The sequence below is a fragment of the Mustelus asterias genome, chromosome 17, assembly GCF_964213995.1.
Source record: "Mustelus asterias chromosome 17, sMusAst1.hap1.1, whole genome shotgun sequence".
In the NCBI taxonomy this organism is placed as follows: domain Eukaryota; kingdom Metazoa; phylum Chordata; class Chondrichthyes; order Carcharhiniformes; family Triakidae; genus Mustelus; species Mustelus asterias.
The window spans coordinates 83,786,912-83,814,114 of NC_135817.1; the positions used below are offsets into that span (position 1 = coordinate 83,786,912).

The following is a 27,203-nucleotide window of genomic DNA, read 5'->3' on the forward strand; positions in this document are numbered from 1 at the left end:
GTGGCAGATGGAGTATAATGTGGGAAGTGTAAAAATTATCCACTTTGGTCGGAAGAACGGAAGAGCAGAATATTTTTTAAAATGCGCGAGACTGACAAATGTTGGGTTTCTGAGAGATTCGGATGTCCTTGCACACATATCACAAAGTTAACATGCAAGTACAGCAAGCAATTCAGAAAGGAAAGCGTATTTAAAACTTTAATGCAAGGGGTTTGTAGTACGATGATAAAGAAAGACCGCTGTAAATATATAGGGATTTTGAGATATACAGAGCACATTTTTGGTCTCCTTACCCCAGGAAGGATATTCTTGACTTAGAGGGTGTGCAACAAGAGTTTACTGGGTTTGTTTTGAGGAGAGGGTTGTCCTATCAAAACAAATTGAGTAGAATGGACAGAGAATGCTGGAAAAACTCAGCAAGTCTGGCAGCATCTTTTTAAGCGAGAAAAACTAGATTTAACATTTTGAATGATTGGCTCTTCATCAGAAGAGAGGGAGAAATGTTTTAGATATTCAACCGCAGCTGAGAGAGAATGCAACAAGATGTAGCAACCTTAAGAACAAAAGACAGATGATCTGGTGGGGGAGGCAGGTCATTGCATTGAGACAATAAATCTATGGAATACTTTGAAAAAAAGGTTCAGGATGGAGGTGAAAGGTCACGGTCTAAAGTTGTTGAACTCAATGTTGAGTCTGGGGGGGGCGCTGTAACATGCCTAATTGGAAGATAAAATGCCGCTCCTCCAGTTTGCGTTGGGCTTCACTGGAACATTGCAGCAGCCCAAGAACAGACACTGAGCTCCTTGCTCTCATGCCCATGTGGCTGTCCTTGGCCTGCTGCAATGTTCCAGTGAAACAAGCTGGGAAGTGGCATCTCATCTTCCAATTAGGCATGTTACAGCCCTCAGGACTCAACACTGAGTTCAACAATTTTAGATAGTGACTTTTCTCCTCCATCTTAAATCCCCTTTAAAAAAAAACCATACATTTATTGTCTCAATGTAATAACTCCTCCCTTTTCCCCCCACCCCCACACCAGGCCATCTGTCTTTTGGTCTTGTTGTAATCTCTCTCAGCTACAGTTTAATATCTGATATTTCTCCCTCTATTCAGTTCTGATAAAGAACCAAACAGACTCAAAGTGTCAACTGTGTTCTCTCTCTACAGATGCTGCCAGACCTGCTGAATTCTCTGTTCTTGTTTCAGATTCCAGCATCGGCAGTATTTTGCTTATTTGAGTACAATGGGCTTTTATATTCAGGAGTTTAAGAAGAAGTAGTAGTAGTAATCTCATTGAAACATATGAAGTTATTAAAGGGATTCACAGGGTAGGTGCTAAGAGACTGTTTTTCCTCGCTGGAATCCTGAAATGACAATTATAAGGGGGCACAAGTTCAAGATAAGGGGGGAAAGGTTCAGTGGAGATGTGCGGGGGAGGTTTTTTACACAGAGGGTGGTGGGGGCCTGGAATGCACTGCCAAGTGAGGTAGTTGAGGCAGACACATTAGCGACATTTAAGACTTATCTGGATAGATATATGAACAGACAGGGAATAGAGGGATACAGGCGGTTGGTCTAGATGGGACAGTGATCGGTGCAGGCTTGGAGGGCCGAAGTGCCTGTTCCTGTGCTGTACTCTTCTTTGCTCTTTGAAATAAGGATGATAATTTCTGAATAAGAGGTCAGTTATTTAAAACTGAGGTGAGGAGAGATGTCTTCACTTGAAAGTTAGTGAACTTTGAAATTCACTTCAGAAAGTTGTGGTTGCTCAGACATGGAATATATTTAAGACTATTGATAGATTCTTGACCTACAAAGGGAATTCAGGAACGTGGGCGTTGGGGAGAAAGTGGAGTTGGTGCCCAAGTTCAGCCATCATCTTATTGAACAGTGGAGTCGGCTTGAGGGGTTGTATGGGCTATTCCTGTTGTTTCTGACGTACATTACCTTCGTGCATCCCCACAGCCAGGAACCGCCCATAGAAAAGCTCCACCATTGGATTCTTTGGTTTCTCACCATCCCTGACAACAAAGAAAAAGCTCACAATATGTACCAGAATAATGCTGAGTAAGCAAAGATAGCAACACGCAGCCATTCCATCCTCTGGGCTTGTCCCAGCTTCTTGAGAGGACTTTCCAATTAGTCACACTCGCCCGGTTCATTCCCCAGAGCCCTACAAATTCCTCCTTCACATCAAATATTTATCCAGTTGTAAGTTGCTATAGAATTTGTTTCCACCAATTTTCCAAATAGCATACGTCTGATTCTTCAGATTCATGATGTTGGCCACCAGAAAAAGAAACTAAATGCTGCAGATCCAGAATGAAAATAGGAAATGTTGCAAATATGTACAGCTGCAAACAAAATATAATTTAAGTTTCAAGTAACATTTTAGAACAATCTTTCCAGCACTTTGCATTTCATCTGCCACCTGTTTTGTACACTTCTGACAGCATTAAGAGGGCCTATGCCCACTTCTCCTGACAGTAAATACCAAATACCACTGCCTGCTCAATCATGGAGGTGCAGTGCCTGACTACACTGAATACAACTGCTTTCCAGGGTATCAGTAAACTTCAGCTTAAAAACACCAGTGAGTAACACCACAGATGATAAGTTTAAAAATACCAGTGAGCAATGCCACAGGAAGTCAACTAAAAAAAACACTAGTGAGCAACGTCACAGTAGGTCTGCTTAAAACCAGCAGTGAGCAATGCTGCAGGTGGTCTGATTTAGCCCAGCAGTGAGCAATGCCACAGGTGGTCAGGTTCAGCTCAACAGTGAGCAATGCCACAGGTGGTCAGGTTCAGCTCAACAGCGAGCAATGCCAGTGGAGACCAGCTGAAGGACATGAGTGAACAATGCTACAGGATGTCATATTCAGTTTTTCCTTAAAGATTATACCAAGCTTACCTCTCTTCTTCTGTTTTGACCTGAAAGGCATCCTCTAACCAGTCCAAAAGCTTGTGTGTAAACTCACTCACATCTTGCTGCAGAAAGACAGAGGGAAAAAGACGGAATAAAAGGTTAAACATCTACACAGGATGATCCATGAAGTATCTCTTTTAGAACCATAAAAAAGTTACAGCACAGGAGGCCATTCAGCCCATCTTGTTCATGCCAGCCTGAGGACACTCTGGTGTTCTTTCTAATCCCACCTTCCTGCGCCTGGCCCTGTAGCTTGCAGCACCTAAAGGTGCGGATCCAGGTACTTTTTAAAAGAGTTTAGGGTCTCTGCCTCCACCACCAACTCGGGCAGTGAATTCCAGACACCCACCACCCTTTGTGTAAAAAACATTCTTCCTCATGTCCCCTCTACACCTTTCGCCAGTTATCTTGAATCTATGTCTCCTGGTTCTAGAATTCTCTACCAAGGGAAACAATTTTATCCTGTCCACTATCTCTTCCCCTCATAATTCTGTACACCTCTATCAAGTCATCCCTCAGCCTTCTTTGTTCCAAGGAAAATAACCCCAACCTACCCAATTTCTCCTCAGAGCTATGTTTTTCTATCCCTGGCAACATTCTTGTCAACTTCCTCTGCACTCTCTCCAGAGCAATTACATCCTTCCTGTAATATGGTGACCAGAACTGCACACAAAACTCCAGTTGTGGCCTCACCAGTGTTTTTTGTTAACAATTCCAACATTATATCCTTACTTTTATATTCTCTACCTCTGTCAATGAAGAAGAACATTCCATATGCCTTCTTTACAATCTTGTCTACTCGAACTGCTGCCTTTAACATAGTAAAGCATCCCAAGGAGCATGAAGACAGAATCTGACATCAAGCCAAATAAGGTGATACTGGGACAGGCGATTTCTGACAGACACAAAGAACAAAGAACAAAACAGCACAGGAACAGGCCCTTCGGCCCTCCAAGCCCGCGCCACTCCCTGGTCCAAACTAGACCATTCTTTTGTATCCCTCCATTCCCACAATTTCTTTCACGCAGCTGGTATGGGAAATGGAGAAAATGTTAACGGTAGGTGCCCTGAAAAGGAGCTATACAAGACTGTTAGCTAGAGTTCCAGAGTAAATGTTTCTCTCCAGCATCTTGTCCAAGCGATCACCCCGTGTCTGAATGAGATGAGTGTTGATAGTGTATTTGAATTGAATTTAATTGATTTGTTATTGTCACGTGTATTGGGATACAGTGAAAAGTATTGTTTCTTGTGGGTTATACAGACAAAACGTACCGTTCATAGAGTACATAGGGGAAAAGGAAAGGACAGGGTGAAGAAAATAGTGCTGCAGTTACCAACAGAATGAGGAGAAAGGTCAGCTTAATATGTGATAAGACCATTCAAAAGTCTGATGGCACAGGGAAGAAGCTGTTCTTGAGTTATTTGGTATGCATTTTCAGACTTTTGTATCTTTTTCCCAACAGAAGAAGGTGGAAGAGAGAATGTCCAGGGCATGTGGTGTCCTTGATCATGTTGGTTGCTTTCCCAAGGCAGTGGGAAGTGTAGACAGTGTCAATGGACGAGAGGTATTTGAGGTATGACAGCAGATACCTCTCTAACTCTCTCCAATCTCTAGCATAATTCACTGGATAGCCATCAGGAGTGACAACCTTAACTGGTATTTGAAAGTGCCGAGACCAATTGCAGTCTCTGAACTATGAGCCAACACAACACATCAGAGGGACTGAACCTGCCACTTTCTGGGTTTGGATGCCTGTTACATCTTGCTCTGAGTCAACAGTAACTAAAGGAATTAGGTGCAGGATAGACTTATTGCACATTTAAATAATTTTCCAATCCCGCAGTCCTTTCCAAATCCTACCTGCTGCAAGTCATTAGATTTGAAAGTATCCTTCAGTATTTCAACCGCTCTCGAAGGATCCACATATTTCCTCTTGGAGCTGACCATTAACGCAAAAAGATGCCTCAATTCACGCATAAAAGGAAGATTTCGTCGTTCCTGAAAATTGTGGAAAGAAAATGAACACAGGTTCCAGTAATACAATCTCAAAAGCAGATTATTCATTCAGAAAAAAACAAGAGGGAAGAGGAGGAAAAACATATTATGATAAGGAGATTTAGTGCCAGGGTTAAAGCAAGGAAGAAATGGAAACATACTATTCTGCAAGTGGGTGATAGCCTCTGCACAATGCTGAGTTCTATCACAGATAAACAGATTTCATCTGAGGTATGGATCGTTAAAGACAGCAAATACAGTCATTGCACAGAGGCCGCATGAAGAATAGTGCCTTGGAGAGATACTAAAGGACCGACGGGACTGATGAAACCTGTGACAGCCACTGCCCAGAAGGATGAGGGCTGCAGATGCCTGAAAACACCATCAGCTCAAACTGTGCATATCACCCAGCTTGGATCTATATCAGCTGCTCCTTCACCATCGCTGGATAAAAATCATGGAATGTTGGCATTCATTTTGAGGGGACTTGAATACAAGAGCAGGAAGGCGGCGATGGCCTAATGGTATTATCACCAGGCTATTAATCCAGAAACTCAGCCAATGTTCTGGGGACCCGGATTCGAATCCCACCATGGCAGATGGTGGAATTTGAATTCAATAAAATAAATCCGGAATTAAGAACTTAATCATGACATGAAACCATTGTTGATTCTCGGAAAAACCCATCTGGTTCACTATCGTCCTTTAGGGGAGGAAATCTGCCGTCCTTACCCAGTCTGGCCACATGTGACTCCAGAGCCACAGCAAGACTCTTAACTTTCTCTGAACAAGGGCAACTAGAGATGGGCAATAAAATGCTGGCCAGCCAGCAATGTCTATGTCCCATGAATGAATAAAATAAAAAGTACTGCTGAGGCTTTATAAGGCTCTGGTCAGACCACATTTGGAGTATTGCGAGCAATTTTGGGCCCTGTACCCAAGGAAGGATATGCTGGCCTTGGAGAGGATCCAGAGGAGGTTCACAAGAATGATCCTGGGAATGAAAAGCTTGACGTATGAGGAGCGTCTGAGGACTCTGGGTCTGTACTCAATGGATGAGTGGGGGATCTCATTGAAACTTACAGAATACTGAAAGGTCTGGATAGAGTGGATGTGGGGAAGATGTTTCCATTAGTAGGAGAGACTAGGATCCAAGGACACGGCCGCAGAGTAAAAGGGACAACCCTTTGGAACCGAGATGAGGAGGAATTTCTTCAGCCAGAGGGTGGTGAATCTGTGGAATTCATTGCCACATAAGGCTGTGGAGGCCAGGTCATTGAGTGTATTTAAGACAGAGATAGATAGGTTCTTGATTGGTAAGAGGATTAAAAGTTACAGGGAAAAGGTCAGAGAATGGGGTTGAGAAACTTCAGCTATGATTGAATGGTGGAGCAGACTCAATGGGTCGAATAGCCCAATTCTGCTCCTATATCTTATGGCCTTAACTCCCGGCCTAACATACTGTGGGAGCAGCTGTACCACATTGATTGCAACTGTTCAAGAAGACATTTCACCACCATCTTCTCAGGAGCAATACCCACATGTTAAAGACTGAGTGAAAAAGCAAACCAGTAAGCCAGTAACTTCAAAGAGAAAATGATGTGGAGATGCCAGTTTTGGACTGGGGTGGACAAGATGAGAGGTCACACGCCATCAGGTTATGGCCCAACCTGACTTCACTTGAAGGAGCAGCGCTCCTAAACCTTGGGACTTCAAATAAACTTGTTGGATTATAACTTGGTATAGTGTGACCTCTCAAAGAGAGAAAAGAGCTCCCTTCAAAAAAGTTTTTAAAAAATTAAAGGTGACTCATTTTGTAAATCAGTGCAACTGATTGTTTTATGAGACATCCGCTGTTCTATTCCAGAAAGCCAAGTGGCAAAGGATATAACCGGAGTCAATTTTTCCATCCCTTTGTCAGCTGTTATTCAGAGACATAATCATGCCCCTCCTAACACAACAATTAGTTTCAATCTGTTCCTACTGAGGGTACCAGTTAATGTCTGCACTTACATTGCATATAATTAATAACAATTTATGTACAATTGACACTTTCTTTTCAGTTGTTACTGAGAGATTTCCTTCTTAAAATCAGATCCAGGTTCAGGGATTTTTGGGCTATTCCAAAATCCTAACAGGATTTTAGTCTCTCAGGGTCTAACTCTGCTTTGTCGAAAAACCACCTAACAACATTTGATGCGATGCTCCTAACTTCTGGCTAGTTACTTGCTCCCAGGTGCCAGGCAACAGTTGAGCAGTCAGTAGGGTAAGTGCACAGACCCCATTAAAATAATTGCAGTACAATTACAAGAGACACAAGTTTATCTTGGGAGCATAGGTCCAATATAGATGCTACAGGTCAACAATAGCAAATGCTGAAATTAAAGCATTATAGTTGGGCTTAAGGGAAAGAAAGCAAGAGAAATTTGATCAAATTTATCATGAAATGTTAATTGCACAGAATGGAACAACATACAAATGAATGCACATGGTATCTCTTTACCAATCTTCACCATACCTCCTGACATTGGCAGGGGCACACACGAGATATTCAACCATGGAGGTCATCATGATCAAATAAGATCTTGTGCTCGCTTGACATGTACAGCACATAGTTTCCAGCAGCAGTCTATAACTATTACTAGGAACAGGAACCCTGTCTGATTTTCCTCTCCCTGGTCCAGAAACGCTGAGGCCTTGAGCCTCACACCCCGAGCTGATATCATCTGATTTAGCACAGTCCAGGAATCGAGCCCCCTCACACTGTACCAATAACGGGTAGGATGTATTGCCGCCTTCTCAACACTCTCACATCTTTGTGGTACAGCTGTTCTATTCAGAGAAGCAGAAAGGGAGACGAGGATACCAAAGAGAGACCACGTTTACCAGAGGAAAACGAGGGGGCAGGGGCAGGTAAAGAAGATTAGGCTAATTTAAGAACACAATCACAAGTGACTTGTTATTCTATTTTTGTATAGCTCTGGGGTCAAGGTGATTGTCTGCTCTCGGTCTGGGCTGGAGAAAAAGATTGGGAGAAGAAACCATCTCTCACACTGAGGGAAGTTTACTGCCTGACGACCCTTCCAGAATGTACATTCTAAAAGTGTCAGTGGCCAAGACTGTTTGTCTCATTCCAGATCCTCGTAAACCAAGGAGCGCAGCAAAAAAAACTGCTTCTAATTTTGTTAAAACAATTTGCATTCTGCACAAGGGCGTACAGCATGGATAGCGTGAAGATTTGAATAAAGAAGCCATACTGCAGGGGCAAGTTGAAGAACAGGAGGAAGATGGGTAGACCATAAGACATAGGAGCAGAACTAGGCCACTAGGCCCCTCGAGTCTGCTCCGCCATTCAATCATGGCCGAGATTTTTCTCATCCCTTTTCCCCATAACTCCTGATCCCCTTATCAATCAAGAACCTATCTATCTCTGTCTTAAAGACACTCAATGACCTGGCCTCCACAACCTTCTGCGGCAAAGAGTTCCACAGATTCACCACTCTCTGGCTGAAGAAATTCCTCCTCATCTCGGTTTTAAAGGATCGTCCTTTTAGCCTGAGGTTGTGCTCTCTGGTTCTAGTTTTTCCTACTAGTGGAAACATCCTCTCCACGTCCACTCTATCCAGGCCTTGCAGTATCCTGTAAATTTCAATAAGATACCCCCTCATCCTTCTAAACTCCAACGAGTACAAACCCAGAGTACTCAACCGTTCCTCATATGACAAGCTCTTCATTCCAGGGATCATTCTTGTGAACCTCCTCTGAACCCTTTCCAAAGCCAGCACATCCTTCCTTAGATATGGGGCCCAAAACTGCTCACAATACTCCAAATGGGGTCTGACCGGAGCCTTATACAGCCTCAGAAGTACATCCCTGCTCTTGTATTCTTGCCCTCTCTACATGAATGCTAACACTGCATTTGCCTTCCTCATTGCTGACTGAACCTGCACGTTAACCTTAAGAGAATCTTGAGCAATGACTCCCAAGTAGCCTGATGGCACGGCCAGAATAGTGTTACACATCATGCTCATGAGGTAGGGCAGTCACAGCATGCAGTATTATCGGGGAGGCAATGGCCCAGTGGTATTATTGTTAGACTATTAATCCAGAAACTCAGCTAATGTTTTGAGGACCTGGGTTTAAAACCCACCACGGCAGATGGTCGAATTTGAACACAATAAAAATCTCTGAAATTAAGAATTTACTGATGACCATGAAACCATTGTCGATTGCCAGAAAAACCCATCTGGTTCAGTAATATTCCTTTAGGGAAGGAAATCTGCCGTCCTTACCTGGTCTGGCCTATGTGAGACTCCAGAGTCACAGCAAAGTAATTGACTCTCTACTGCCCTTGAAATGGCTGAGAAAGCCCAATTCAATGGCAACTAGGGATGGGCAATAAATGCTGGCCAGCCAGTGAACCCATATCCCACAAATGAATAAAAGAAATCTCAGCATCTACTTGCAGACAGCCTGTTTTCAGAAGCAATCAGACATGGATTCTGAGAAACAAAACCTAAACAGCAAAAGTTGAGGTGATTTATGTACATATTTTTTTAATATACCAGTCCATGGCTTGCTTACATACCAAGTGCAGGCTATAGTAGAAGTTATACACCAGTCAGTCAGGTAGGGTTGTCAGAACCAGGCTGGAAGAATTAAAAATTGATCTCCTTCCAAGAACCCAGGAGAAAAATCATTAAAAATGCTTATTTCTTAGTTTTCATTTTATAGGAGGTGGGAAGGTTATTTAACTGACAGTCAGGAATTATCCAAAAGATAACAAAACGTTATAAACTGGCTGTGGAAAGGCATGGCATTGCCAGGACAATTGTGTCGAATGACCCAACAGTTGGAGTCTGGGGGTGTTCGAGGCGGAGGGATCACAAGATGATGTCCCACAGGAATACCTCCAGCCAGAGTTAGCAACACTCGAACGTCTGCCGCAGATTAAATTAAATTAGCTGTATTTGCTGCAAGTGGTGGGGTGGCTCCCTACCCTGTCCAGCACCCCATGCCAGCTGCATGCATTCTCAAAAGATACACAGAAGCCACGAACCTTTTGATTTTGAGGTACATCCTGAGGATCAGTTGGCGGGACATAGTTGAGGACGAGTCTCCGAAACTCAAGCAGATTAAAGAGGGACTAAAGGGAAAGGAAGACAAAAAAGATACATTAACTACAGTCAGTGACGGAGTTTCACAGGTCACATAATGTAAAGTAAAAGTAAAGTTTATTTATTAGTGTCACAAGTAGGCTTACATTCACACTACAATGAAGTTACTGTGAAAATCTCCCAGTCGCCACATTCCGGCGCCCGTTCGGGTACACTGAGGGAGAATTTAGCACGGCCAATGCACCCTAACCAGTACGTTGCTCGGAATGTGGGAGGAAACCAGAACGTTCGGTGGAAACCCACGCAGACACAGGGAGAACGTGAAGACTCCGCGCAGACAGTCATCCAAACCGAGAATTGAACCTGGGTCCCTGGCGCTGTGAGGCAGCAGTGGTAACCACTGTGCCACCATGCCGCCCTTGTTATAGTTATATGTTCCCAAAAAACAATGAACTGATCAAATGGTGAGAGGAAAAACAGAAAGCAAAGAAAATATGTGAAAGAGAAAGTGCATTTACACAGCATCTTTCACAACCTCAGTATATTCCAAAGTGCCCTTTAGCCATTGAAGTATATTTAAAGTGTAGTAGCTATTGCACTGTAGAAGGTGCGAATCTGGGACCGAGAAGAAATCCCCGCCGACCTCAGGGATGCCATCATCTTCACGAAAGGAGACAACGCTGACTGTGGAAACTACCGAGGAATCTCCCTACTCTCCATTGCTGGGAAGCTCATCGTGGAATTCTCCCTAGCCGCCTTCTCCCAGTCTCTGAAAATATCCTTCCAGAAAGTCCCTTCTTAATCAATCCCTCGGTCCCCCTTTGCTGAATTTTAAACTGCTCCCAATCCGCAAGTCTATTGTTTTTTTCTTGCCAATTTGTATGCTTCTTCCTTGAAGCTGATACTTTAGCTATTTTCCCTTGTAAGCCATGGTTTGACCACAATTTCCTTACCACTCTTGAGCCAAACAGGAATAAACAACTTCTGGAGTTCACTTATTCATTCTTTAAATGCCTGCCACTGCCTATCCACTGTCCTTCCTTTCAGCAATGCTTCCCAGTTCATTAAGGCCAATTCATGCCTCATACCATCATAGTTACCTTTATTGAGATTCAGGACCCTGGTCTCAGAATCAACTATATCACTAACCACCTTGACAAAGAATTCTACCATATTATGGTCACACAACCCAAGGGTTCTCCCACAACTAAATTGCCAAATAAGATAAAAGCAAAATACTGCAGATGCTGGAATCTGAAACAAAACCAGAAAATGCTGGAATTTCTCAGCAGGTCTGACAGCACCTGTGGGGAGAGAATAGAGCCAACTTTTCGGCTCCAGATGACCCTTCGTCAGAGCTGCCAACTAATCCTTTCTCACTGCACAACACCCAGTCCAAGATGGCCTGTTCCCTTGTTGGTTCCTCAACGTATTACTCCAGAAAACCATCCCGTATACACTCCAGAAATTCCTCCTCTATTGTACTGTGACTAACTTGACTCTCCCAATCTATATTGGGATCATACAGGATCCAGGGTGAGGTAGCCAATTGGATACAAAATTGGCTTGTGACAGGTGGTGATTGTAGAGGGTTGTTTTTCAAACTGGAGGCCTGTGACCATCGGTGTGCCTCAGGGATCGGTGCTGGATCCACTGTTATTTGTCATTTATATTAATGATTTGAATGAGAATTTAGGAGGCAATTAGTAAGTTTGCAGATGACACCAAGATTGGTGGTATCGTGGACAGTGAAGGAGGTTATCTAGGATTGCAACGGGATCTTGATCAATTGGACCAGTGGGCTGACGAATGGCAGATGGAGTTTAATTTAGATAAATGCAAAGTGATGCATTTTGGTAGATCAAACCAGGGCAGGACTTACTTAGCTAATGGTAGGGCATTGGGGAGAGTTATAGAACAAAGAGATCTAGGGGTACAGGTTCATAGCTCCTTGAAAGTGGAGTCACAGGTGGACAGGATGGTGAAGGCAGCATTCGGCATGTTTGGTTTCATTGGTTAGAACATTGAACACAGGAGTTGGGACATCTTGTTGAAGTTGCACAAGACGTTGGTAAGGCCACACTTGGAATACTGTGTACAGTTCTGGTCACCCTATTATAGAAAGGATATTATTAAACTAGAAAGAGTGCAGGAAAGATTTATTAGGATGCTATCAGGACTTGATGGTTTGAGTTACAAGGACAGGCTGGATAGACTGGGACTTTTTTCCCTCGAGTATAGGAGGCTTAGGGGTGAGCTTGAGGTCCATAAAATAATGAGAGGCATAGATCAGCTGGATAGTCAACATCTTTTCCCAAAGGTAAGGGGGTCTTAAACTAGAGGGCATAGGTCTAAGGTGAGAAGGGAGAGATACAAAAGGGTCCAGAGGGGCAATATTTTCCACACAGAAGGTGGTGAGTATCTGGAACAAGCTGCCAGAGATAGTGGTCGAGGTAGGTACAATTTTGTCTTTTAAAAAACATTTAGACAGATAACTGGGTAAGATGGGTATAGAGGGGTAGGAGCCAAATGCAGCCAATTGGAACTAGGTTAATGGTAAAAACTGGACGGCATGGACAAGTTGGGCTGAAGGGCCTGTTCCCATGCTGTAAACCTCTATGACTCTACATGCAGATTAAAGTCGCCCATAATCACAGATGTTCCTTGAACACATGCATCTCTGATTTCCTGTCCAATGCTTTTCCCAACATTATTATAGCTTGGTCGTTTGTGTACCACCCCCCACCAATGTTTTGTGCCCCTTATTGTTTCTTAAAAAGATTCCACATCATCTATGCTAATATCTTTCCTCAATATTGTATCAATATCATCTTTGATCAACAATGCAACTCCAGCACCTTTTCCTTTCTGTCTGTCGTTCATAAACACTGAATAGCCCTCAATGTTTAGTTCCCATCCTTGCTCACCTTGGAGCCACGTCTCCGTAATACCAACTATGTCATACCCCTTCACATTTATCTGTGCAACTAATTCATCCATTTTATTTTGAATTCTTGGAGCATTCAGGTACAAAATCTTAAAGTGAGCACTTTTATTATTTATTTTCCCTTTCCTAATTTTTACTCGGTCCTTATCGGACTCTGGCCCTTGATTTCTCTGCCTATGACTTTCCTTATTCTCCTGTCATTTCCTCTTGTTCTTAATTCCCCATACTCTGAATCCTTGTAAAGACTCCCATTCTCCCTGCTGCATTAGTTTAAACCCTCCCCAACCACTCTAGCAAGTACCCTCCCCCTCACCTCCCCCCCCATCCTGCCCAGGTGTAACCCATCCAGTTTGTCCAGGTCCCATCTCCCCCAGAATCAGTCCCAATGCCCTAGGAATCTGAAACCCTCCCCTCCTAACCATCTTTTCAGCCATGCATTCATCCCACGCATCCTGCTGTTTCTATTCTGACTAGCACATGGCACAGGTAGCAATCCTGAAATCACCAACTTTAAGATCCTACTTTCCAGCTTGCTTCTTAGTTCGCTACATTCTGCTTTTAGGACCTCATCCCTTTCTTTATCTATGTTGTTTGTACCAACATGTACTACGACCACTGGCTATTCACCCTCCTCCTTCAGAATGTCCTGCAGCCGCTCAGAGACATCCATGACCCTCCCACCAAGGAGGCAACATACCATCCTGGAGTCTCATATGCAGCTAAAATAAATGCCTATCTATTCCCCTTACAATTGAATCTCCTATAATTATTGCATTCTCACACCTTTTACTCCTCCCCTCTGCAGCAGAACCAACCATGCTGCAATGGACTTGGCTGTTGCTGCTTTCCCCTGAAAGGACATTCCCCTCAACAGTATCCAAAATGGTATATCTGTTTTGCAGGGTAATAGCCACAGGAGATTCCTGCACTGACTGCCTAGCTCTCTTCACTGCCTGGTGGTCACCCATTCCCTCCGTGCCTGTGGAGTCTGAGACATGGGTTCAAGTTCTGTTCCAGGGACATGAGTGCTAAATCTAGGTTGACGCTCCAGTACAGCACTGAGGGAGAGCTGCACTGTGGGAGGTGTCAATTATCAGGTGAGACATTGAACCGGCTGATCTCACTGGTGAAAATCCCACAGTGCTATACAAAGAACAGCAGGGAAGTTCTCCCTGGTGTCCTTGCCAACACCCATCCCTGAACCAGCAAGACACAGAATATCGACTGTTACATCATTTCAGCTTACTGCGCGCAAATTGACTGCCATGTTTCCTACATTGCAACAGTGACTATGTTTCAAAAGTGCTTCATTGGCTGTAAGATACGTTTGGAACATCTCTGGGCATTATATAAATGCAGTACTTCTTTAATGAGCTGAGGTAGAACGGGTTCACCTGTCCAACACCTGGCTGATTAGCCTAGTGGACACCAGGTCACAGTTTGGAGATCCCTGGGTACAAATCAAAAAACATTTAGGCAGTACTTAGTGGTCAAAGGGTGCTTTCTCATTGTGCAATTTTGCATCCTCTGTCTTCTTATCTGTGCAAAATGACCTTCGCATGGGGCAATGGAAATTTCCATGCAGGGTGCAGAGCGGCTGTGCATCAAGACAGCAGGGTGCCATTCAGAGCACAGGGTAGGCGTGTGATTCATGATTCCTGAAACTTCAAGCTCCTGGTCTTGGCATGAGATGTTTGCACTTAGAGACACCTTTTAATTCCAGTCCAATGCCAAAATATCATTTCTAGTCTAAGCAGACTCAGTACACACTTGTCACCTCTAACAGAGGAGTCAATAGGTTGAGTGATGGGTGGTGAAGGGAGAAGAATTAGAGGTAAAAAGAATTTTCTACACGTCAACTAAGTCTGCTTAATAATAATTCACAGGGCATTTCTGTACTTAACCTCTGGCCTATGAGCTTTCCAAATAAGCATGTGAAGGACAGTGAAAGCCCTGTGAAGTCATTAATCCTTAATGACATTTTGCCAAGTTGCAACTGAATCTGATGCAGTGAAACAGTGATGATCACTTGTTTACACCTACACTGAATGGCATCTGATTGCAAATCACAGGCACTTTTTATAAACACATTATATAAAAGTGCAGCTGACATCAAGTGCATGTGGTTCTCCCTTCACTGCAGTTCAAGCTTCACATGGATATAACTCTCCCCATCCTACATCTTCCCAGACCCACCACAGCCCAATGCGGGAAACTCTCTCTGCCATGCCACATGCCCCATCCCCCAATATCATCAGTCTCAGGCTCCCCACCTACCCCCCATTGCAGCCAATACGCCCCAGCTTCCCCCTCTCCCCTGATTTCCCCCTCTCCTACTGTCAATATCATAGGCATCTAGCTCACCCCTCACTCCTGCCCACTGCATCACGGCAGCTAATACTCAAATGGGACACAACTCAATTTGGCTGGAAATGGACTCATCCACCAATGATGGTCTGGGCTCAGGCATGAGGAACATCCATTGGCCAGGGTAGCAAGACAGTGAGCAGGTAGCAATTATGCACAAGCATACATCACTGTAACTGGGGTCAGGAGCAAATTACCCCAAGGAAAAAAGCTCCCCTACTCTTGTTGCCAGCCTTAACTAAATCAAAACAACAGCCAATACAATGACCAACTTGGTCCAAGTCAGTTTTCCAAAGTCTGAAAGTGATATCAGGAATGCAAAAAAATTCAATGTTTAGAGTCTGTGTAAAAAAATAACCATTTTCTAATCGCAATGTCAATCTTATAAACATCATCTTCCAACGCCCAAGTCCTTCTCATTTCACCCAGTGCCAATTGGAATACCTTGATCTCTCTGCTTCACCAACAGGGTTAGAGGTTAAGGTTAGGCTGTGCAATGTTGGATACTGATTTACAAGATCCCCTGTTCACCTCCTCAATAAGTTATGCTATGAGTCAAATCCATCACTTTTTTAGGACTGTGGTTTGCTCCTGTCACTTCTGCGTTGTGGACTTTAGTAAACTGGGAATTTCTTGTCTGCTTTCACTTCTAGATTCAAGCACCCACACCTCTTTACATTAGATAGCCTTCTGCCTAAGCATAGATGTTTGGGGCGGCACAGTTGTTGGCACTGCTGCCTCAGCGCCAGGGACCCAGGTTCAATTCCCGGCTTGGGTCACTGTGCGTGGAGTCTGCACATTCTCCCCGTGTCTGCATGGGTTTCCTCCGGGTGCTCTCCAGTTTCCACCCACAGTCCAAAGATGTGCGGGTTAGGTTGATTGGCCATGCTGAATTGCCCCTTAAGTGTCAGGCAGACTCGCAGGGTAAATACTTGGGGTTACAGGGGGTAGGGCCTGGGTGGGATTGTGGTCAGTGCAGACTCAATTGAGCTGAATGGCCTCTTTTGGCACTGTAGGGATTCTATGTAGCTCTTAATTGAGAAGCTTATGTGAGGAAGCAGGACACCAACAAATTGAAAGAAGGTGACATGGCAAATCAAATAGAAACAAACAGATTGGGTTTGAACCTACTGCAGGATGAAAGGCATTCCCGGGCAATAAACATGTTCTACAGTTCTGAGATAGTGAGGAAAAGCAGGAGACAGTGCAGTAAAACAGGAGCAGAAAGAGGAAAAGGATAGCTTGGAAACATCATTAGAGTAAACCCAACAACAGCAATGGCAACAGAAAAAACAGATCTGAAAAGAGGTTCATTATGTATTATGCTATACCGGGTAGAGTGCACCGGAAGCTCGAGGTGAACGGGGCAAATTAGCTGTCAGCCAATGAAGATTTATTATGTTCTAGGGAAATAGGACGTGCCTCAATATTGGAGTAACTTACTCGGCTAGTGTGTTGGAGGACGCTGCCCCACTAAAAGCAAGTACAACTAGTATAACAAACAAATGAGTCACTCAGATGGGAGCTGCTACCTGATCCACTCGTATCACTTCCCGGCTCATCTGTTCCTGAATCTGCTGTTGCTGGCAATCATTGCAGCAGTGGACGTGGGGGGGGCAAGGGTAGCCGATAGTGGAGCGAGACAACTGTTATGGAACACATCGGGCTTGGAGTATCTCCGCAACACAGCCCACTGAATCATTTAGCCAACCCATTCAAAAATACATCATGGGACTCCCCCTTTTAGATGGGACCTTAAACTGAGACTTCACCTTTCCTTTCAGATGGAAATTAAAAGATCAAGTGGTGCTAGTTTGAAGTGGATCAGGTTGAAGTGGATCATGAGAGTTCTCCCCCGTGTCCTGGCCATTAGTAGTCTCTCATCCAACATCACGAAAACAAATTTTTAGATCATTTATTATATATGGGATCTTTCTGCATGTAAACTGGTTGAAGCATTTCCTCTTCTACAACAGAGACACACTATACCTTAGTGGCTGTGAAACGATTTGAGAGTTCCTGGGGTCATGGAATACACCTAATAAATGCACATCGGACCTGGAAGAATGATATTTGAAGAGGCTACAGCTTCCCCAATACCTGAACGAGTAATTCAACCATTTTGTGGTTCTTGCCACAAATCTGCATTCTCAAGGTGAGGACAGAGTTGGGCTCAATCCCCCTTCCCAACTATCACATCTCACAGAGGAAAAGTGAGAACTGCAGTGGAATATGTCTGATGCTCTGAAACGGAGGGTAAACCTCTTACCGCACACTTGTAGAGAAAATTAAATTCTTTTCAGTGAAAGATCAAAAAGGCGCCCTCACCTGAATGACTGCACTGAACCAGCAAGTGTTTCCTACGTTCTTCAGCCCAACAGGACAACTCTCCTGTCGCTTCCGATCGTACGGATTTATCGAGTCACTCCATACCTCCCCTTGCGTCCTTTTCAAGCTCGCCTTGTTTTCTGCGATACTGGCTTCTAGCACTCTTAAATAAAAATAAAACAATATTTATTATAAGCTAATGTCTGGACCGTCCAATTGGAAATGATCACAGGCCTCTTCTTAATTCAGACAGCCACATCTTCAAGAATCAGTAAAGGATTTAAACAGCAGCAAACACAGCAATGCTAAAAGGAGAAGTTAAAAAATGCTGCCTCGGGAATGCACAAGTGCTAACTGAACATGGTCATGTCGTTCCTCAGCTTGCAGAGAAAGAGGTTGCAATGTACTCGTGTTTTGACTCCTTGAATTACGAAGACTTTCCCAACTACACAATTACGGATTCATAAAATGCTAGAGCACAGAAGGAAGCCATTCCATTCTTGGTCTCTCCTCTATATGGGGAGACCAAGCATAGACTGGGTGATCACTTTGCTGAGCACCTCGGTCTGTGCGCAATCACGACCCTGACCTTCCCATTGCTTGCCATTTTAACACACGATCCTGCTCCCATGCCCACATGTCTGTCCTTGGCCTGCTGCAATGTTCCAGTGAAGCTCAACGCAAACTGGGGGAACAGCATCTCATCTTCCGGCTCAGCACTTTACAGCCTTCCGGTCTCAACATCGAATTCAACAATTTCAGATGATTTTCTCTGCCCCACCTCGACCCTTTTGTTTTCATTCTATTTTATTTCATTTTTTACTGTTCTCTACCTTTTATTTCTTTATTGTCTTTCTTCATTTTTCTCCCCCCCCTACTCTTTCTCCCTACTTTATCTCCCCCCCCCTCCCAGTTCCCCTTCTCTGCATTCTACCTCTGTCCCATTTTCCTCCCCTCCCTCCCCCAACATCTTCATCTGTCACAGCTTACAGCTTCTCTGCCGTTTGGCCATTCACACCCTTTATTCTCTCTGTGGACAACCAATAGCAGTCTATTCCCCTGGTTTCTGTGGCTATGACTCATCTTTCATTCCCTCCCCCTGCAGTATAAATATCTCCCACTTTCTATGCCTTTTAGCTTTGACAAAGGGTCGCCTGGACTCGAAACGTCAGCTCTTTTCTCTCCTTACAGATGCTGCCAGACCTGCTGAGATTTTCCAGCATTCTCTCTTTTGGTTTCAGATTCCAGCATCTGCAGTAGTTCGTTTTTTTCCGTTATTCATGCCTCGCCAGCTCTGAAGAATCTGCCGATTTATGTATATTCAATCCCTCACCCCTCCCTCCCAGTCTCCCTCTGCTCCTGCACCCGCATTAAAATTGTCCCACTTCTCTTCAGTCCTGTGTATAAAACTGTCATGCATCTCCCCATTTCGCTGGCATAACTACGCTGTCGTCCGCCTCCTCCTCCTAAAATCTGTTATTTTCTTCTCACTGTTAACTACATTTCCAGTTTCATCTGTTCTGAACTGGAGCAACATCGAGGTAAAGCATTTCAGGCTGTAGGACGGCACAGGCCAATTTCTGGCAACAGATTTATGGTACTGCACAAGAAGCCCATTGCACATCTGGGTTGAGTGAAATATTTCTCTGTAGCATTAATGTCAATGTACCAAAATAAATCCAAATAATCAAATCAATAATTCACATAGCTTCACAAAGAATGTTCATCAGTACACCACAATATGTATACAGTCTTACTGTAAGTAAAAGTTTCTTTGCACAAAAGAAAATCACATTAGTCAGTATTACAAATGAAGCAACTCTGAATTATGAGTGAACACCATTCACCCAGTTATTAAGCTGTGGGGGATCGGAAACAGAGTTAGATTTTCAGCTATGTATAGAAATAGCACAATATGCACCAAAGTGAAGAAGTTGGTTTGTAAACACTGCTGCTCCTCAAAAATGAATATCATGGAATGGGTGCACTGACTGAAATCGCATCTATAGCACAGTCCACTAACAGCATGGTGCAAGCACGAGAGTGTAATCACTACAAAGGGACAGGCAATGGGAGATCAAGTGTATTGGTGCAAAAGTTCCTTATTCCTAACAACTTCCTTGGAAAATTCTTGTTCAAAGTCAGAACTGTTGCTGTTTGGGAAATTGAACAGTTTCCCCCTTCAGGATTGTGATGGCACGGAGTATTCTCGGATAGGTTCAGCACAAGGTGATGCAGATTTAATCTCTTTCTGCACTGCCCCCATCAAGCATTCTGGGTTAGCGTGTAGCAGAGATGTCCATTCTTTTATCTTCAGGTGTGCAGAGGTATATGATTGTATATAACACGAACAACTTGAAATCAAAATGCCTCTTCCATCCCTCCGAAACCAAATTTAACCCTCTTACCTTCACCCTTCAATATGGCCAGAAGTTGCAAACCCCCCACCTCAGCCATTCTCCAAAATAACAGATAGGAAATGAAAGAGTGAGACAGCTAACAGAAGTCTTTGAGATAGGAGCATTGAAAGAACTGTAAAGAAACACAAGCATTAGGTGCAGTAAAACAACTGGAAATAAGATAGGCAACTTGTGTCAAGCCCCTTACCATTAAGCAGAAAGTATGCACTCAATGGTCCTGAGTAAGAAGCATGACCTTCCACTGCCAATCACGAGTTCCAAACCCAAACCTTCCCAACAGCAATGATATCATGGCAAGTGCTGCCACTGACACCTCCATCACCTCTCCACACAACGCACAAACCAAACCAGCCACAATGTGGAAAAGTGCTTCCAATTTCCCATTCAGAATGAAGGAAAGACTTTAACACAATCCTGCCCATTATTACTCCAATGCTACCCCACCCCCCCCCCAACCTACTTCATTAAATCCTCTTTCTGCCTTCCATGTTTCATCCTATCCCCCACCGGGAGGGAGGGAGAGAGAGAGAGAGAGAGGAGAGTGTGTGTGTGGGTGAGAGAAGTGGTGGTGGGAAGAGATACACGTGTGTGGGGTGGGGGAAGTGAAGGCTTCACTGAGTCTTCGGACACTGGCATCAGGGAGCGGGAATGTTTCCAGAAGCAGTCACACTCTTCAGACTAAGTATTTCAGATCTGGTCTGTTGTCAGGGACAGAAAGCGTGACTAAGAGCGAGGCAGGCATAGGGATCCAGAGTCCAATAATAAACTGCCACTGATTGAGTTCTCCCACATTATCAGAGTAATTAATCAATAAACCAACACGTGTACGATTAAGCATTGGCCATCAGTTGAGTACGCTGCCTGGCCAAACATCATCTAAGTCAATTTCCTACAGCTCACTGCCTTCTGACCTCTGCAAATGTGTTAATCATGGTCATTACATCTCTTGCTTACCCTGATGTCAGATGCCACGAGTACTCAAGGAGAGTTAAAACATCAACTTGAGTGACAAGAAACACTGTAGATGCAGTTTCAGGGCTGAGAGACTGATGCTCCACATTGTCATCTCAACATTAGAAAACCAGAGGCTGCTCACATGTCTGCAGAAAGTTATGGTGGATACCTTCAGGTGTGAATGGTCTTGGTTGGTGAAGTCGAAAGTTCACATCCACGTGAAGGCAGCAAGCAAGGATGCAACAAGCACATTAACCTTGACTGCAGGACAGATTTAAGTGTAGGATTTAACAGGTGTGTGCACTCTTGGCTGAAGTCTTTGTCATCATCATGCACATGGAGATTTGTTTGGCCCGCTCATCTCCTTCTCAAGGGTGCCGGTAGACCTTCCCGAAAGGGTTTGACAACATTGAAAGGGTTTTACTGCACGAGGAGAAAGAGAGAGAGAGAGAGAGAGAGTGGACTTGAACTGTGTGCTGGACTGTTCTGAGGACTGAGAGAACTATCCATGACAAGCATCAGCAGCTCTAACAGGGCTCTGCAGGGGCTATGGAAGAAAGATGTTTACCTTGGCCAGGGTACAATTCATGACAATGAATGACATAATAAACCGTGAAACAGGGCTTCCTGACATTGTTTGTTGGGAAGCTTGATCTTTAACCTGCCTTTAAAGTCCAAGAGCAGAATTCCAGAAGTTAACACTGAACTCATCTTCCAGGCTGTCTTTGCCAATCTGATTCACCCAATCCACCTGCAGATTAAAATTACCCATGTTGTACCTTTCTTAATAAGAACTAGGAGCAGGAGTAGGCCATCTGGCCCCTCGAGCCTGCTCTGCCATTCAATATGATCATGGCTGATCTTTTCATGGACTCAGCTCCACTTACCTGCCCGCTCACCATAACTCTTAATTCCTTTACTGTTCAAAAATTTATCTATCTCTGCCTTAAAAACATTCAATGAGGTAGCCTCAACTGCTTCACTGGGCAGGGAATTCCACAGATTCACAACCCTTTGTGTGAAGAAGTTCCTCCTCAACTCAGTCCTAAATCTGCTTCCTCTTATTTTGAGGCTATGCCCCCAGTTCTAGTTTCACCCGCCAGTGGAAACAACTTCCCTGCTTCTATCTTATCTATTCCCTTCATAATCTTATATGTTTCTATAAGATCTCCCCTCATTCTTCTGAGTTCCAATGAGTATAGCCCCAGTCTACTCAGTCTCTCCTCATAAACCAGCCCTCTTAACTACAGAATCAATCTAGTGAATCTCCTCTGCACCCCCTCCAGTGCCAGTATATCCTTTCTCAAGTAAGGAGACAAAAACTGTACACAGTACTCCAGGTGTGGCCTCACCAGCACCTTATACAGCTGCGACATAACCTCGCTGTTTTTAAACTCCATCCCTCTAGCAATAAAGGACAAAATTCCATTTGCCTTCTTAATTATCTGCTGCACCTGCAAACCAACTCCTTGAGATTCCTACACAGGTCCCTCTGCACAGCAGCACGCTGCAATTTTTTACCATTTAAATAATAGTCCATTTTGCTGTTATTCCTTCCAAAACGGATGACCTCACACTTACCAACATTGTACTCCATCTGCCGGACCCTCACCCACTCACTTAGACTATCTTAGCCCAAGATCAACCATGATCGCATTGAATGGTGGAGCAGGCTCAAGGGGCCATATAGTCTACCCCACCTGTTTCCTGTGACCTTTGAAAGCTGCTGAAGTATCTTCAAAGGTAACACTTCACACATTTTGAGCCTTTCTGCACCATTCCATTATAAATAGCACAGTAACTGGCGTGTACTTATTATATCTATTTATATTCCACTGACGGGGCTGTTTGTGTTGAGATTGTGGATAATGACGGGCATTGCATACTTCCCCGGTTCATAGGCAGTTTCACTTTTTACTCTCACTTTTGATTCCTTTGCTCGTGTTCTCCTTTCAGTTTCTTTTCTTCTTTTTCCTGTGTATTTATTTTCCTTGCTGTGTGTCACCAGTGCTGGTGCTTTTCTCCCACACCATTCTTTGCCAACAAACCCCATTGAATGGAGTGTAATTCTGAGCTTTATATTTGTCATAATTTGCTTTCTTTTGAACCTTCGGCACAGCAAACAACCGGAAATAACTGACAGAAGAAAGCACCTGCTGCACAATGTAGCACTCGAGCATTCCCAGGGCTTTTGAGTTTCTGCATCCTCCTCCTCCCCATTTCAAAGAGTCAGATTGCTCGACAAAGTATGGAGAAAAGCCATTAGGAGCAGAAAGTTCCTCGTGTCAATCCTAGATCGCTTACCTTTGGAAGGGTGAAGAGAAAGTCTTGAATTTCTAGCATGTTTCACTTCCACAGCATGTGCTAAAGTAGTTTGCAACCGTTAAGTACTTTTTAAGGTGTACTCAGTGGAATATAGGAAAAGCAGCAGCTAATTTTCCCACAGCAAGAAAATCCACAAAACACAATTCTATAAAGGACAAATAATCTTTTTATGTGGTGATATTGGCTGAAGGATACATATTGACCAAGACACCAGCACGGAATCCCATCGCGGAATCTTTTGTACTTACTTGATAAGACAAATGGGGTCTCAATTTAATGGTCTCATCTGATACTGCAACACTTGCTCAGTGCTGCACTGGGTGCGTTTTATGTTCTGGTCTCTGGAGTAGGACATCAACCCACAACCTTCTGACGCAGAGGCAGGAGTGCTATCCACTGTGGTAGGGACATGAGAAAAGAAATCCTGCAACAGTTCCTGCTCTCAAGCTCAGCTGGTGGTGACTCACTGCTTGAACAGTCTACTGGTGCCCACTGTTCAGGCTTATGTGAAGCATCTCCATTTGGAGCAAGACATTGGCATGCAGCTATTGATCAGGAGAAAGTGTCCCTGTATAAGTCCATACTTTAGGAGAGGAGGGGAAAGAAACTAGGGCAAAAATTAATCTTAAATGGCCTGTAACTCGGAGCTGTCAGCTGGTGCCCGTTTAGCCACGGCACTGTAAATTTCTCTTAGGTTTGGTTGGTACAGACCACACTTTCAATAATGCAGTTATATTTCAATCCATCACAGGATAATAGGTTAGAAATCTGCCTTCTTTGCTGACTGCCAGCACTTACTTGAAATGGGAAATAAAGTAGTAATACATTTTTTTGTGAAGTGCTTGGGGCGATCCTAAGGCATTGGAGGGTCCCAGTTTGGCTGAGAGAATTATAGGGTGATTTTTTGCACCAATCTTCACACCATTAAATATTTATATCGGAAGTATTATTTTAAATTCAACCTCTTTTATAACAAAGTCAGGTGTGGGACAAAGTTCACACCTGTTAACCTGATCATATCACTGTTTATGTTTCTTGCTCGTTTTCTCTCATACTCCAATACTACCACAAACTTTGCAGCATTGCATATCTTTTTCCATTTGATAGCATCCTTAAAGTCCTTAGTTAGCCATGAATCATGCATCTTTCTCAGTGTCTTTCTTTCTCAGTGAAATGTATCTTTGTTGAAAGTTATGAAATATCTACCCAAGCCCTTGCTTACCTATTTTCCATTGCACTTATTTGCTAAAGTACTCTGTTTGTACATTCTGTCCCTTCTTGTCACACTAGTTATTATCCTGATTGCCACCCTGCTTTCTTTTCTCTTTTTAACCTTCCAAATCTCCCATCATGTGAACTCTCCCCCTACTATTTCCTTTAAAGTGCTCATCATGTCTGACTTGTACAACATGCTAGTGGTCTGAGCATGATTTAGGCAAACACTGTCACAGCAGTGCAGCTTCCTCTTTCCCCAATACTGGTGTCAGTGTTTTATGAATTGAAGTCCATTTCTGCCACACCAATTGTTCAAATCTCTAATTTTATTTATCCTACACCAATTTGTTTGCAGGTCAGGTTGTAATCCATAGAATCCCTGCAGTGCGGAAGGAAGCCATTCGGCAAATCAAATCTGCACCTACCCTCAAAAAGAGCATCTTACACGGGCCCATTCGCCTGACCGATTCCCATAATCCCACGCATTTACTATGGCTAATCGATGTATTAGTAGGCAACGAAAGATGAAGGGATATTTTGATTTGGTTTGATTGTCTCATGTATTAACATACAAAGAAAAGTATTGTTTCTTTCACGCTATACAGACAAAGCATACCGTTCATAGAGTACATAGGGAATAAAGAAAGGACATGGTGCAGAATGTGTTACAGTCATAGCTAGGGTGAAGAGAAAGATCAGCTTAATATACGATAGGTCCATTCAAAAGTCTGATGGCAGCAGGGAAGAAACTGTTCTTGAGTCCATGTATCCATCAGATTCCCCTCGAACAAAACCATGTTGACTTGTTATAGTCAGGGTGATTTCCTCAGTGCATTGGTAAGACTTCCTCAATAATAGAACATAGAACATAACAGCGATGTACAGGCCCTTCGGCCCTCGATGTTGCGCCGACCAGTGGAACCAATCTAAAGCCCATCTAACCTACACTATTCCAATATCATCCATATGTTTATCCAATAACCATTTGAATGCTCTTAATGTTGACGAGTCCACTACTGCTGCAGGCAGGGCATTCCACGCCCTTACTACTCTCTGAGTAAAGAACCTACTTCTAACATCTGTCCTATATCTCTCACCCCTCAATTTAAAGCTATGTCCCCTCGTGCTAGCCAACACCATCCGAGGAAAAAGGCTCTCACTATCCACTCTATCTAATCCTCTGATCATCTTGTATGCCTCGATTAAGTCACCTCTTAACCTTCTTCTCTCTAACGAAAACAACCTCAAGCCCCTCAGCCTTTCCTCATAAGATCTTCCCACCATACCAGGCAACATCCTGGTAAATCTCCTCTGCACCCTTTCCAACACTTCCACATCTTTCCTATAATACGGCGACCAGAACTGTACACAATACTCCAAATGCAGCCGCACCAGAGTTTTGTACAGTTGCAGCATGACCTCCTGGCTCCGAAACTCAATCCCTCTACCAATAAAAGCTAACACACCGTACGCCTTCTTAACAACCCTATCAACCTGGGTGCCAACTTTCAGGGATCTATGCACATGGACACCCAGATCCCTCTGTTCATCCACACTACCAAGTATCTTACCATTAGCCCAGTACTTTGTATTCCTGTTACTCCTTCCAAAGTGAATCACCTCACACTTTTCCGCATTAAACTCCATTTGCCACCTCTCAGCCCAGCTCTGCAGCCTATCTATGTCCCTCTGTAACCTGCCACTTCCCTCCGCACTGTCTACAACTCCACCAACTTTAGTGTCATCCGCAAATTTACTAATCCATCCTTCCACGCCCTCATCCAGGTCATTAATAAAAATGACAAACAGCAGTGGCCTCAAAACAGATCCCTGCGGCACACCACTAGTAACTGAACTCCAGGATGAATATTTCCCATCAACCACCACCCTTTGTTTTCTTACAGCTAGCCAATTCCTGATCCAAACCACTAAATCACCCTCAATCCCATGTGTCCGTATTTTCTGCAAAAGCTTATCATGGGGAACCTTATCAAACGCTTTGCTGAAATCCATATACACCACATCAACCGCTTTACCCTCATCCACCTCTTTGGTCACCTTCTCAAAGAACTCAATAAAGTTTGTGAGGCATGACCTACCCTTCACAAAACCGTGCTGACTGTCCCTAATCAAATTATTCCTTTCTAGGTGATTATAAATGCTATCTCTTATAATCCTTTCCAATACTTTGCCCACAACAGAAGTAAGGCTCACCGGTCTATAATTACCAGGGTTGTCCCTCCTCCCCTTCTTGAACAAGGGGACAACATTTGCTATCCTCCAGTCTTCTGGCACTGTTCCTGTAGACAATGACGACACAAAGATCAAAGCCAAAGGCTCTGCAATCTCCTCCCTAGCCTCCCAGAGAATCCTAGGATAAATCCCGTCCGGCCCAGGGCACTTATCTATTTTTACCCTTTCCAGAATTGCTAACACCTCCTCCTTATGAACATCAATCCCATCCAGTCCAACAGCCTGCATCTCAGTACTCCCCTCGACAACACTGTCCCTCTCCAGTGTGAATACAGACAAAAAATATTCATTTAGTGCCTCTCCTATCTCTTCAGACTCCACGCACAACTTCCCACTACTGTCCTTGACTGGCC

General features: G+C 43.8%; 1 protein-coding gene across 3 annotated transcripts in view; it reads right to left on the minus strand.

Moving 5' to 3' along the window:
* The window catches only part of usp25 (ubiquitin specific peptidase 25), a 166,544-nt gene that overhangs the window by 86,756 nt on the left and 52,585 nt on the right, over positions 1-27,203 (minus strand). For all 3 annotated transcript variants that reach the window (XM_078233049.1, XM_078233048.1, XM_078233047.1), the window contains exons 5-9: positions 17,684-17,846; positions 9,984-10,070; positions 4,790-4,927; positions 2,914-2,990; positions 1,948-2,021 (exon numbers count right to left, since the gene is read on the minus strand). In XM_078233049.1, coding sequence (XP_078089175.1) covers positions 1,948-2,021; positions 2,914-2,990; positions 4,790-4,927; positions 9,984-10,070; positions 17,684-17,846 — 539 coding nt within the window. The remainder of the gene's footprint in view (positions 1-1,947; positions 2,022-2,913; positions 2,991-4,789; positions 4,928-9,983; positions 10,071-17,683; positions 17,847-27,203) is intronic.